This window comes from Ctenopharyngodon idella, chromosome 24 (assembly GCF_019924925.1).
Source record: "Ctenopharyngodon idella isolate HZGC_01 chromosome 24, HZGC01, whole genome shotgun sequence".
NCBI classification, from domain to species: domain Eukaryota; kingdom Metazoa; phylum Chordata; class Actinopteri; order Cypriniformes; family Xenocyprididae; genus Ctenopharyngodon; species Ctenopharyngodon idella.
In genome coordinates, this window is record NC_067243.1 from 12,507,038 (window position 1) to 12,522,169 (window position 15,132).

Genomic DNA, 15,132 nt, shown 5'->3' on the forward strand with positions numbered 1-15,132 from the left:
TACTTAGATATCACTGCTTTATGTCACAACAAAATCAAACTTGAAATGGCCTGAAAAAATTATGTTTTTAGCGAGCAATCAGCAAATTAAAGGTAGCCTACATATTGTACATAGCCTACATCTTTTAATAGTTGACTATTAAAAAGAACAGCTGAACATCAGTTCATAAATAAAATATATTGTTTAAATTGTTACTGCCTTTAGTTATTATTTTGGAATAAATGTAAAAATGCATAAAAACACTAACTTAATGAGATTTAAACTTGGTTTTAATAAATAGAACATTACAGTTAGTGTAAAAATACAAAATAGAATTATACGTGGTCTCTCTTTTTTATGTGATATTTAACCAGGAAAATGTGACAGCATTAAATATATATCTATATATATACACACACACACACACACACACACACACACACACAATCAGTATATATATTATTTACATATAATATTATGTAAATAGTATTAATATAGAGAGAGGAAGCAGACCTGCAGTTGAACTAAATTAAAACATTTTTAATATAATTTTGACATTATCAAATAGTCAAATTCAGAGTTAAATTGAAGTGTACTGTATTTACAAAGCATTGAACGAGTAATTAGCATGTCAGTAGTATCAGACAAAAGGCTAATATGAATGCAAATGCTTTAACCCTCAGATTAGCCCTACTTTGCTACTTCATATGGTAATATCCTCATTAGTAGAAATCCAACAAAAGACTTAACAGAAAGTAGTTAGTATGTAGATTTTCTTTGAAAAGGCTCTAAAAAAAATAAATAATACAAAACTGGACATAATTTTCCTGCTTGCCTGATTAATATTATGTAGGTATATTTTAAGAGGCCTTTTAGATTTACAATAAAAAACAGATGATACTGTTTTCAAATGCCCCACTTTCCAAAGATTACACAGTTCAAATATAACTGTACACATGCCTGGGCTTACAACTGGCACCTAATATACAAACACATGGTAAATCACTTAGAATGCTTGGAAGGTTGGTTTCATTTGACATTTGGAATCAGCAGCTTTGGTTACCTCAAACTGCATGTAAATGCTACCGAATACAGTGCCATCTGGTGTTTGTGGAAAGGAATGATGACAAAAGGGGTCTGCAATGCAGCACAAACACACAGCTTGTCTTGGCATTACCTGTTTCCCATGCAGCATTAGGTGAACGGCAGTCACAGCATGACAAGAGCTGAAACTCTGAACACTTCCCTTTGATATTTCATGTGGAATGTACAGATCTATGAATTCCAGTGAAAATTCCTGAGTGAAATAATCAGGACATGGTGCTAAGCCTCCTGTGATCACATGACAGTGCATATCAAAACAGCTTACGGGTTGTACTGCTCTGAAAATTAAGAACCTAAAGTGACAAGATGTCCTCCATATTCCCAGCTGATGTGTCCGTGTGTGTTTAGCGTTTTGATGTTAGCGTAAGCGTGGAGGAGACTCTGAAGATCTGAGGCAGCATGTTGCTCAGCTGGAAGAACATCTCCTCTGAGATACTCTAATGATAAAAGACAATCAGAAAGACAGATTGATGCCATATTCTTAAATAAATTGCTAAACAATTTACCTCTGGTATTAAATAAAATGATTCGGAAAGCTTGGGGTCAGTATGTTTTTGTTTTTGCATTAAATTGATCCAAAGTGAGACTTTCACATTGTCCCTAAAATGTCTATTCAAATAAATGCTGCTCTTTTCAACTTTCTAAAAATATATAATGGTTTCCACAAAGATATTCAACATTGATAATAATAAGAAATGTTTCTTGAGCAGCAAATCAGCATATGTGACCCTGGACCACAAAACCAGCCATAAGGGTCAATTTTTTAAAATTGAGATTTATATGTCATCTAAAAGCTGAATAAATAAGCTTTCCATTGATGTATGGTTTGTTAGGATAGGGCCATATTTGGTCAAGATACAACTATTTGAAAATCTGGAATCTGAGGGTGCAAAAAAAAATCTAAATATTGAGAAAATCGCCTTTAAAGTTGTCCAAATTAAGTTCTTAGCAATGCATATCCACGCACAAAAATAATTTTTTGATATATTTACAGTAGGATATTTACAAAATATCTCCATGGAACATGATCTTTACTTAATATCCTAATGATTTTGGCATAAAAGAAAAATTGATAATTTTGACCCATACAATGTATTGTTGGCTATTGCTACAAATATACCCATGTGACTTATGATTGGTTTTGTGGTCCAGGGTCACATATTAGAATGATTTCTGAAGGATAGTGTGACACTCAAAACTGGAGTAATGATGCAGAAAATTCAGCTTCACATTTTTGAATGGTAGTGTACATATATATACAGTGCAAGTATACAATGTGTGGGCAGCATCTCGACAACAGGGTTTAGTTTAGAGGAGTTATTTTAAAAGGTGTTAAAGAGTAAAACAGGCAGCTGTGAATGTGAAGAGTCCACTAAGCCTGTAAGCATGTGTCAACCAATGGACACTATTGTTTGAGAATACAGACAGTATTATGCTTTTGTTTGTTCTACTGCCAGAAAATAAATCATGTTTCCTGAATAGTCACTTAGTAGATAAAAAAGACATTGTTGTACTGTCAATGAGGCTAAAACTAACCTGTGGAACAAGGAACTGAACAGTCCGTGAGATTCCTCCATCCCAGGAGGCCATTTCCATCATAAAACCTAAATAAAAAAGCCAAAGACAACTGTTTCAAGTTGAGATGATGGAGAAAATGACTTCTTATTTGAAACAGAAAATATGTAAATGTGAACAATACTTGACAAAATTGATTGATTATACTACTCCTATTGACCCTCAAAAGTAAACAATATATTTTTATTTTTCAATTGTTTTTGTTATTTTGTTATATGCTTTTCTAAAAGGTTGAACTTGGAAAATTACTTGAAAACGTTTTTTCAAATGATATATAAATAATAATATAATATCTTGCACAAAAAAACAAAACAAAAAGAGGAGATATTATGCCCTTTTACAAAGTCTTGATTTTGTTTTTGGGGTCTTCTAGAATAGGTTTTCATGCTTGAATGCTCAAAAAACAACTTTTTTTCCCCCACATTTGACATTGTTGCAGCACCTCTCTTTCCAGTCTGTCAGTAATGCTCCATTTAGTTCCAGTCTCTATGAAGCCCCTCCTTCCGAAAAGCATAATATGCTCTAATTGGTCGGCTGGACCAGTGTGTTGTGATTGGTCAACCACTTTGAGTGTGTTTCGGAAATATCACGCTCCTTAGCCACAACCACGAGTTTCAACACACTACTAACGCAACTTAACCAGGCCTCGCCCCCTTTTTTTGGGTATGCCTTAGGCGGGAATTATTTAAACGAGGAATATTGTTACATGTACGTTCATGGAATCTACAATCGAGTGCTTACTGATATAGAGAATAACTCCCTTTGGAGTGGAACTAAAGAAAGTTGAAAAAAAAGCATAATAGGTCCTCTTTAAAAAGTATACAGATATTTGTTACTAGTAGGGAAAAATCCACATTAAGTCTGGTCTTACACAACCAACCAAACAGGATGGGCATCTTTTTAACTAAAAATATTTTACAACCCAGTATTAGATGTTTTCAAAACCAACATTACAGACAAAAATAATCAGAATGTAAAACAAATTATATATAGGCTATTGATAGAATATGTTGATAATCAATGAGTTTTTGCACATTCTACATTTGAGCTCTTTGCATGCCCACCTTTCACACACTTGAAGACCAGCTCAGCTCGTTTCAGACACCAGGGAATGGTCATCTCCTGTACAGAGGAGGAAGAGGAAGAGAGGGGAAAAAAATCAGTGACTGAGATCATTTTTAACCACGTAACCAGGATGCAAAAGTACCAAACCATTCTTTGTAGAGCAACTTCTCATACAGGACTATTCAGATCTCAAATTAATTTCACAGTTCTATAATACATGACATGCTACTTACATTACAAACTGAATTAATTTTCTCCTAATAATGTCATGTGTTTAATATTTAACTATAGATAATTTTGTGATGACTCATTTGTGTAACAGCAATGTACAAATGCAGTAGTCACTCATCTTGCCGATTTCTACAGACATTCGACGATAAACATCCACAGTAACAATTACTTTACAGACATACGTCCTAAAAACGAATTCTGTCCGAATAGGGCTTAAGACCTCAGCCTTAAAACCATCCTTGGCCTTTGGCTGGGGGAACACACAGTTCCTGTTCAGATGAAAAACATTTCCTGAACACTGAACATTCCTCAACATCGGCCTGTGGTCAGAGAGGCTGTGATTGAGGCTTTCATTTACACAGAAGTACACTGGTCAGTCCAGACAGCCTAATCCAAAACAGACCATTTCTAAATTAGACGACAGAGTTTTGAGGTTGAGCATCCAAGTTAAAAAAAAAAAAAAAAAAAAAAAAAAGTGGTTTGAACCTAAAGTTAAAGAGTTACATTTAAGCAGGACAATATTGCTGATCAACCATTATTTCATTTATATGTCAACATTGGTTATTATTTAATTGTTTATTCCTCTATTTTTACATTCAGTCATGCTTATGCTTACTTAAAGTTGATCTTTAAAAACACTAATAGTCAGTGCCGATAGCCTCGTGGGCAGCGCAATGACATATAGCGCAGTTGCGCATCGGGCGTCCTGAGTTCGAGTCTCGGCTCATGGACCTTTCCCAATCCCGTCCCCTCTCTCTCTCCACTTACTGTCCTATCATAATAAAGGCAAAAATGCCAAAAATAAATCTTTAAAAACAATAAAAGTAATAATAACTTAAATCTCAAAATGAATATCCATTGCAAAAACTTAGCGACTGGCGCTCTGTGAAACTTCGAAACCCTTGCGAATTATTTGTTTTGAACCAGTGATTCAGAACATGTTTCAAACTTTCACGTGATTCACGTTATGTCATTACGGTTTCAAAACATTTAGAAATTTTAATGGTTCGCCACTAGAGGGAAATGATTTCTGTGAACACATGAACCAGTGTCTATATCGTTTAAGTTAAATTTTGCAAAGCAATTCCCATCACTACCTAAATTCACTCTAGCATTCAAATTTCAAAAATGATGATTTAATTATTTATATTTTAAGCAGAGTAAAACTGTTTCTAAAAGATTTGCATAATAGGACATGATCCTTTTCATTTTCCACACATCAATGCAAGCCAGATCACATGCTTTGGCTTGTTAATAAATTACAGTAATAAAGTGTGCACAATGAAGCATCATTTTCAAGGAAAACAGAAATGCATGCTGAATAATAGGTCACAAGTGAACAAAAATGCTTTTTGCTTCTTGAGGGCAAATATATCAGATACATGTAGCGTAACGCTTGAGGTTAAACTGGAACTGGAATGTTTTGTTTTGTTTGGCTGCTTGTTTGCATGTTCTAGAACTAGATGCCAATATAAAGGGCCAAAGCCTCCAACATTCCCACAAAAACATCTAAATGATGGTAGTTGGCAGCGGAATGCTCTGGAACACCCTTAGAATGTAGATTGTTATAGATTCTTGTAATAGAAAAGTTGAGGCTCAGTTGGGTTTTTGAACACCCAACGATATTGGCAACGTACTCAACTACCATTTTTACAGACGTTCCAATCAAAATTGTGTGTAGCGGCTCAAAAGTTCAGACTTTCAGGAATTTAGACATTGAAACAATCCCATGATTCCCTTCACAGACTCTTAAATGAATAACGTAAACATAAGTCACTGTTTGTAAATGTTTACAAAATAGTTCAGCAATAAAAACTGTGTTTCTTTAATGAAATGTCATCCATCTACTCTTACCTCAGACATGTCATGCACCAGCAGCAGTGGGATGGTGATGGTGGTGATGTCATGGGTGCAGCAGACCTTCAGGATGTTCCTCAGGCCCATGATGGCCGGGTCCCGGGCTGTGATGTTCCCTGAACGTACGTTATCATCCACACAGAGGTGGAAGACAATATGAACCTCAGACAGGTTGGAATGGCGAGTGATGTAGAATTCACCTGATGAAAAAGCACAGCATGTTAGGACTAACAAACAGACCGTTAAATGCATACAGCAATGTTTGAATTACCTGGGACGATATTGGAGGAATTTCTATCTATGATCTTATTTTTGTCTTCACTTGCCCCATTTCTTGGCATCTCTATAAAACAAATTCAATATGTTTATTAGTGAAATGCATCCAAATATGTTGTACTTCACTTTTGAGTTTGTAATTATTATTTTTCACAATGATTGTCAATTATTTTTTCCATTCAAATCATCACACATTAAAGTCAGAACAAAGAATACACAAAAATAATGTATAAATACACAGAGTTAACATTTAAATATTATTATTTGCATTACAGTAATTTAACTGGGGAGAAAATGTGTTTAATTGTCACATACAAAAAAAAAACATAAAAGCAGAAAAATTTCTACAAAAAACTAAAGGCAATAAAATGAGATGAGATAAATATTTATCTTGTATTCGATCTCGGAAACTATGTATAAACCGTAATTAATTTAATAATCACTTAAAAATGAATTTATACCACTATGATATAACGCTGTAGCCACATTGGACCAGCGGTTTGGAAAATGGATGGATGAATGATTCAGCTGCGGGCGCCATCTTTTGGCAAGACGCAGGAATTCATTCGGCGTGCGACTCTCACAGTGCATTATGGGTATTCTCTAGACGTTGAGCGTGCATCAGTTGTACACTCGTTATTGCGGTGCATTGTGGGATTTAATGAGTCCACTCGATATCATCCACTATGGTTTCAGACACCACTACAAATTGCTGTCCCTTCAAATAGTGCCCTATTTAAGGGTATGGGGGCGATTTCGGACACAGCCTACGTTCACACTCTGCTATTACTGATGGAATGTAAATCAGTGAAGATTGGCCACCAGGTGCACACATATAGGAGTGAAACCTCCACACTACATTGGCCAGTGTTTCAGTTTCACTACCTGTCAAAAGTTTGGAATAATTTAGATTTTTTATGTTTTTGAAAGAAGCCTCTTACTGTCCCAATTACCACACAATAAAATTTTAATATCAGTTGTTTAATTTTACTGCAAATTACTTAAACTCTAAAAGATAATATCATGGTACTAAGAGTTCCCTTTCAATCAAAGTTATGTCACTGTGGTAATTAAATTTACAACAGTTATTACAAACAGTCAGCAAAATGCTAAACTGTACCAGTGGATTCCACCTTCTGCCAAAACATTTGTGCATCTTGAAAAAATGTGTATCAAGTTTCATTGTAGCAAGTCCCTGTCGAATGAAACCGAACACTTCCTTGTGGTGGGACTGAAGTCGGATACGTGATGGTGCAATGCAGAGGTGCTGGTTTTGGACGGACACAAACACACACAGTTGTTGTGTCACTCACCGGGCTGCTCTCTCTGCTTGCTGCTGCGCTGAGCTCGTGCGTACAGCACCACCTGCTGGATGATGTCCAGCTGCTCGTCCACTCTGGGGAAGTGGAAGTCTGTGCACTCCTTAGACACTGTTGCAAAGTCTGATGCCATACGAACAATTGAAGATGTATTTGTTGTTTATGTTGTCTTTTATTTTGACTTTTGTTGATCTTTGCAACAAAATGCTACAAATTAGACATGATACCTCTCTTAATGCCGCTGTACGAGTTGACTCTGTTGTCGACCAGCAGCACCAGGCCACAAAGCGATGTGGAGTAGAGCGAGAGGGCAGTCTGCAGTCGCCGTAACTTCACCCCACTGCTGCTGTGACGACGGTGCTTACAAAAGTCCAGAACATCAGATCGCAGCAGACGGAGATTGTGCATGGTCTTCAGCTGAGCCCCTGAAAGACATAAATATATAGCTGTTTGTATTGTATCCATTAAATTTTGATTATTTAAAAATAAATATTTTGATGTACGGTTAATATTGGATACAATTTAAAAAGTTTAAAAGTTTTGGGTCAGTATGAAGTCTCTCATGCTCATCAAGGCCGCATTTATTAAATCAAAAATACAGTAAAAAAAAAAAACGTAATACTGTGAAATATTATTATATATATATGAAAATAACTGCTTTCTATTCGACTGTGTTTTAAAATGTAATTTATTCCTGTGGTGATGATAAAGCTGAATTTTCAGCATCATTACTCCAGTCTTCAGTGTCACATGATCCTTCAGAAATCATTCTAGTATGCTGATTAGATACTCAAGAAACATTTCTTATTATTATCAATTTTGAAAACAGTTGTGCTGCTTAATATTTTTGTGGAAACCGTGACACATTTTTTCAGGATTCTTTAATGAATAAAAAGTTCAAAAGAACAGCATTTATTTGAAATAAAAATATTTTGTATCATAAATGTCACTTTTGGTCAATTTAATGCATTCTTGCTGAATAAAACTTACTATCTCTAATAAAATGACTGAATCCAAACTTCTGAACAGCAGTGTATACTGGTCGATATCAGATATTTAATTGTGCATGCTCATTTTCTTAATTTTGCTCATTTTTTTTATTCCTTTATTTGCTGTCCTCTAATGCTCACTTAGTTAACCATTTAGTTAATATTTATGACCACTAACAGTTTAATAATACAGTTAAATGTAATCTTTAACAAATCTCAAAATTTATGTCAATTTTTCATACTTTAGAATGTTGTGACACCTAAATGCTGTGGAAGCTTGTTTCCGCCACGGAATAAAAAATACAAAAGGTAATTGCGACTTTTTAATCTCACAAATTCGGATTTTCCTTCTTGAAATTGTGAGTTATAAAAGTAATAAATTCACAACTGTGAGAAAATGTCAGAATTTTGAGCTGACTGTGGCATGAAAAATATTTGGACACTTAAACCACAACTAAAATGCATGAATGTCATTGTACTAGATAATAAATTATCAAATATAGTGGCAAAAAAAAAAAAAAAAAAAAAAAAAAAAAAAAAGATTTCAAGCAAAACAGTTTTTAAATAGAGACAAAATGCATTTAGACACTTTCTGGTTGTCGAACATTAATGGAACATGTCCACTACATGTGAACAAAACATTGTGTATAATGAGCTTGAGAGGCAGACTGAAAACACATTGGAAGTGGGCGTAAATCTCTCCGCCAGTTTGTTGTATGTGGGTATTTTTATGTTCCATTTTGTAGCGCCCAATGTTTCCAAGGAAACGCCATACCTAAGTGGATTGTGAAGCTCTCCTCCAGCTGTCGCTGCTCCTCGAAGAGCCGGGCCCCCGCTTCCCCTGCCTCCCCCAGCTGACCGGGCTGCACCTTGATCTCCTCGCTGAAACACAAATAACAAGCTCAACTTCTGAAGTTCCCCGCCGTCCATCAATCACAATGATAAATACAGTTGTTTTGCAGTTGGCTCAAGTGTAACACTATTCACACATGTGCTAGACGGTGTCAATGTGTCAAAGCGGGGATGCCGTAAAATGCAGTTAGAACTGAAACTGAATGAAATCGCTAAGGCAGAATTTCCTGAGTCAGAATCAGAAGAATCTCTTTGAGGATGTTACTCCTACATGGGCAGCTCAGGGCTGTAAAATCGATTAATCGCGAATAATCGCATCTAAAATAAAAGTTCATGTTTACATACTATATGTGTGTGTATATGTATATATATATATATATATACACAGACAGACACACAGACATATCTATTTTATAAATATATATATATGTACAGTGGGTACGGAAAGTATTCAGACCCCCTTAAATTTTTCACTCTTTGTTATATTGCAGCCATTTGCTAAAATCATTTAAGTTCATTTTTTGTCCAGTCAGTATAATCAAACACAGCTGGACTCAAATGAAGGTGTAGAACCATCTCAAGGATGATCAGAAGAAATGAACCTGAGTTAAATATATGAGTGTCACAGAAAAGGGTCTGAATACTTAGGACCATGTGATATTTCAGTTTTTTTTTTTTATAATAAATCTGCAAAAATGTCAACAATTCTGTGTTTTTCTGTCAATATGGGGTGCTGTGTGTACATTAATGAGGAAAAAAAATGAACTTAAATGATTTTAGCAAATGGCTGCAATATAACAAAGAGTGAAAAATTTAAGGGGGTCTGAATACTTTCCGTACCCACTGTGTATATATATATATATATATATATATATATACACACACACACATATATATTATGTAATATTATTTGATCACCTCAGTAAGGACTCATAATCTAAATGCCATTAGTATCTTTAAAACTTTCTCTTTTACTCACTTTATCGTGCTGTTGTTAGGGTTCTGTAGGTCCCGGTGAAGCTTCATCACCCATTCCTGGTACTCTTGTTTCTGGATACCTGTGACTTGCTTCAATTCACTGGCCCACTTGTTCTCTAGCACCTTCCCATCACAAAAAGACCAAACAGAAGAGTCTGGAATCATTAATATGTTCCGCATTATTATAGTTCGTTTCAATCTGACTGTCAGATTGGTCTTACTTGCTGTGCGTCAAAGTGTTGGGCAGCCACGGTATTCACATCCTGGTCACACAAGGTCTTTCCCAGCTCCTGCATGACTTTATTCATCTCAACAGCCTGTCTGTAAAGACAAATTCTAATATTTCATGTATTTCATAGTAGGACTTTTGGACATGTTTCTTATGAAGAAGCTCAAATGTAAGTGTCGGGATTATGTTTTGGTTCTATTTTCCCTGTTCCTGTTTGCCTGTGTGCCCTGTCATTTGACCTAGTTTCCTAGTGTGTGCCAGTTTGTTCCCTTGGTTAATTATTCCGTTCACCTGTTGTTCAATTAAATAACTCATTTAGTCTGTGTATATACACACATATTTTTATAAGAATACACTTTTTCTGTTCTTCTATTTATCAAAGAATACTGAAAAAATGCATCAGTTTCCACAAAAATATTAAGCTGCAAAACTGTTTTCGACATTGATAATAATTAAAAATGTTTCTTGAGCAGCACATTAGAATGATTTCTGAAGGATCATGTGACACTGAAGACTGCAGTAATGATGCTGAAAATTCAGCTTTGCATCACTGGAATAAATTACATTTTAAAATGTATTCAAATCAGTTCATTTAATTTCTAATCATATTTCACACTATTACTATGTTGTTAATCAAGTAAATACAGCCATGGTGAGCATAAGAGATTTCTTTAAAAAAAAAAAAATTCTATCCAACCATAAAATAATTTAAACGATATGCATATATATATATATATATAAAACAATAATTTCGTATTACTGTAACATGTGAAAAATAGTCCCAATAAAGAATAAAGGTGTATCCAAATGTTGACTTGTATTTCAGTCATATGTTTTCTGTTCAAACAATTAATATTATCATTATCTTTAAAAAAAATATGCAAAAAAAGTATTATAAAATATCTGCATAATTTTGCAATTAAACAAAACTTCTTAATTTTTTTTTACCTTTATATTTATTACTGAATATGGAAAGATTCTGCATTTATGTTCAGTGCTCATTATCCAAATTGGCATTGTTCCCTGGCATTTTTCCTCATAAAACAGGATTACTCTCGTGGTAACCTCCCACACAAACCTCTCCTGAAGTTTCTTGAGCTCCATGTCTCTCTCGCTGATGAGCTCAGAGACACTGACAAAGTAACTGTGTTCCAGGTTGAGAAGGGTCTCTGAGGCTGGAGAGTGGATCAGTTCATGATAGACACTTGCAAAATCCTCGTCCCAGCTAGCTTCTTCGGGACGGGCATGTTCCAGTGTAGTCTACACACAGAAATGATACAGTACAGACACACTTACCAAGGTGGCACAAAAGTAATCGATTTATTAAGTACTTGTTCTGTACCAACTAGTCAGCTACTGGAACTACATAATGCTTTTGTTTGTTGTTGTTGTTTTAAAATCCTCCTGCAGTCAATAATTTTATCCCTTAAAACTCGTCTTTGATAATCAAAATTACCCATTTTCATGCCTTAAAATAGCTTGAATGTAACTCTACACCCTTGCTTCAATCAGTATATGAAGATCCATAAATATGCAAATTAGTCCCCGCCTCCACTCAGTCACACCAGCTCGGACTACTTGATCCACTCGGTCAACGCCAAACAATGCACATGAATCTTTTTATAATTTTTTTTCTAAATGAAATCATAGGTTGTTTCACCAATTTTTATACTTTTAGATAAACTTTTTCCTACTTTGTATATGCAGAGCAACCTGGAAGCTTAATTAACCGCTATAAATAAAACCATAAGAATCTTTTTACGCAAACAACCAGGTGGTCGTTAAAAGGCCATTTGATGGGCTTGAAATAGATTGGAGAGCATCCATGTGTATTTGTGTACGGCTGCTGTAAAATGTTAATGGTTATCCTGTGCTTCATAGAAAAGGGAGGGGGTGGATTCTGCTTTCTTTTTATAAGTTTGCTGGAGCAAGTGGAAGCAGAATTTAAACTGCAATACTTTGAAGTGCTAATGCAGATGGTCAGGATGACCTTCTTAAATGTGGAAATAGGACAGATATTCTGTTTCAAAGGAATTTCTTGTGTGGGCAGAGCCAGAGTGATTTATTGGTTTATTATATTGCAAATTAGCTAATTAAAAGACAATTAACATTCAGTATTAAGTTGATTTAACTGCACTGATGCTATCGTATGAAAAAAAATTAACTGAATTGAGCTGGATAATAGATCTTAATCAGGGTAGTGCCATTTTAAATTTTTGACAGTAATAAAAATGAAATGAGGCTGTGAGGGATAGAATACAGTGTGTTCAATGGATTGTTTAACAACATCATAATTGTTCAGCTGACAAAACGTCTTGTCGGAAAAAATTTTTAAGTAGACAAAAACTCTATAAAACAGTTGTGAGTTGTGATCTAGGACCTTTATACAGTGTGTACCATTGTAAAGACTATAAGTCTATCTCTCACAGCCTCATTTTCATCTGCGTTAAATTCAATATGGTGTCTAACCTGACTAAGGGATGCACCGAAATTTTGGCTACCGTAAAATTTCGTTCAAAACAGCTATTTTCAGTTTCAGGCCGAAATGGTTTTGGAGGGCTGAAATCGGTGACCAAAACAGACATTTAATTTAAACATCAGAAGGTATGTTGAAAGACACAGTACAACCTACCGAAATGAATCCTGTCTCATGTAATCACTAAATCAGTGTTTCAACCGGGGAAAGAGGTCAGTTAAACAGCTTGTAGGCTATACAATCACTTAACATTACATTTACCTCAAGAAATCCATTTTAACGTCCATAAACTCATTAGTTAGCAAGAAAAAAAAATAATTCTAGAGAAGAGCATTTTGCTAAATGTATGCACTGTATTACACATTCGTTATATTTACTTAGTCTTTATTAGCCTATTTATCGTATGTCTGAATAAATCTGTCATGAAAACAAGTTTATTATTGTTTAAACAATTCTGTTATTAAAAAGGTAATATAAAAACCTGCCTTATGTGCAATTTAAATGTTTGTACAACTCAGTTTTAGCTATTTGAGTGTTGATTATTAAATGCATTTGATTAATTAATTGAGTATTCATTTATTTTCGGTTTTCAGCCAAAAGCATCCTGAATTTTCAGTTTCGGCCCAGAATTTCGGTGCATCACTGTCTATGACACTAACTTTGCAACATACACACTGTTATTAAACTTAACTGAATCAATATTTAACTTCTGTAGAGCTGCTTATAGCTGAATTGACCTTGATTAATAATTGATGAACTTTGCGACATTGAAACAATGACTTAAAATTGGAACATCATGCTAAATTGAGCTGAAATATAATGACACTATTAACTTCTGTAGAGCTGTTTAACATCTTAAAATTTAATTTGATTTAAAATTGACAGAATGAAAAATGAAAAAATGCTAATGAAAGGTCATGTAGATGTAGAAGGAATGCAATGATACTGAAATAACTTAATTATTTGATTGAGACTGTGCTCTTACCTCAGAATAGGCCTTGGCCCATAAATTTGTAAGTTTGTTGACGTCAACCTCTCCAGTATTGAGTCTCTGCAGGGCTGCTTCTGCCTCCCGGTCATAATCCGCTAACGTTTCCCTTTCTATGAAACTAACGAGCCTATTTTTCAAGTCTAAAATCAATGCAGAAATGTTAGAGGGGGTACACAGTAATTCAAATTTACAACTTGGAAATAATATGTTGATAAACTGAGGATTGAATCTGATGCATGCTCAAATAAATATTAATACATTACCATTTTCTACAAAACAGGGGATTTTATGAAGCAGCATGATCCGCCCATGAAGATCACTGACATTTTCTTTGAGGGGGAACTGAAGTGGTACTTTGAGGACACAGTGATGTTTTCCTGCCTTAAACTCAAATACAAACTCCTTTTCAATTGTATTGGTTTTCCCTTTGTTTTTCCTCATCTTAGCCTGTGTTCAGAAGACAGACATGCAAATAATGGATTTACAGCATAGAGGACAAATACAGACATAATTATGCATAATTATTATGAATGCTGTCGAGGTAGGCAGCTCCCTAGGTGTTGAGACACATCCATAGATTCTGCAGAGATAAACTGGAATATACAAGCACGTCAAATAACTCTGCCATCGTGATGTAAGTTAACCAGAAATTCTCGTTAGACAAATGCAGAAAATATGGATGTAAATATCTGATGTGATAAGCACATCGTTTTAATAATTTGAATAACAAATGCTGTTCAACAACAGCTCACATTATATGAATAAATTCAGTGCTCGGAAACGAGCTCGTGGCAGAAGACTAAACGACCAGATACTAACTCAAATATGTTTAAAAATCAAGTGTAGTTGAAATACACGGTTATTATTCGTGCATTTTCCAGTAAACTGTTCAATTTGATTGCAAGACACTTCCGGCTTACCTCCGCTTGTTTTACTCGGCTCGCTGTCAGCTGATCAGCTAGTGTGCGATTAGTAACAGCAGATTCTACTCGAAAGGAGAATCGTTTGTCGTAGAAGAAGACTTTCCGTAGTTATTACGTAAAATTATTATTATTTTTAATTATTATTACTTTCCTAATAATTCACACCAATAATATTTCACACAAACAAAAAGTTAGCAAAACATTATTTGTCGAAAGTGTTTTAATACTAAAGAGCCGTATCACGAGCATAAGCGTTGTATCTCTATGGTGCATAGTGTAAATATCTCA

The 15,132-nt window shown here is 34.9% G+C and overlaps 1 protein-coding gene across 2 annotated transcripts; it reads right to left on the reverse strand.

Moving 5' to 3' along the window:
• Positions 1 to 498: 498 nt before the first annotated feature.
• c24h12orf4 (chromosome 24 C12orf4 homolog) lies at positions 499 to 14,916 on the reverse strand. 2 transcript variants are annotated; one of them, XM_051884765.1, is made up of 14 exons: positions 14,842 to 14,916; positions 14,185 to 14,368; positions 13,916 to 14,061; positions 11,533 to 11,714; positions 10,447 to 10,546; positions 10,227 to 10,348; positions 9,171 to 9,277; positions 7,634 to 7,831; positions 7,401 to 7,529; positions 6,083 to 6,154; positions 5,809 to 6,011; positions 3,723 to 3,780; positions 2,620 to 2,687; positions 499 to 1,520 (listed from the first exon to the last, which is right to left on the reverse strand). In XM_051884765.1, exons 2-14 carry the CDS (start codon positions 14,360 to 14,362, stop codon positions 1,428 to 1,430), a joined length of 1,656 nt encoding a protein of 551 aa, XP_051740725.1. In that variant the 5' UTR covers positions 14,363 to 14,368; positions 14,842 to 14,916; the 3' UTR covers positions 499 to 1,427. The 2 variants fall into 2 exon arrangements, with proteins under 2 accessions (XP_051740725.1, XP_051740726.1); XM_051884766.1 differs by having other exon boundaries at positions 14,741 to 14,852.
• Positions 14,917 to 15,132: the final 216 nt, after the last annotated feature.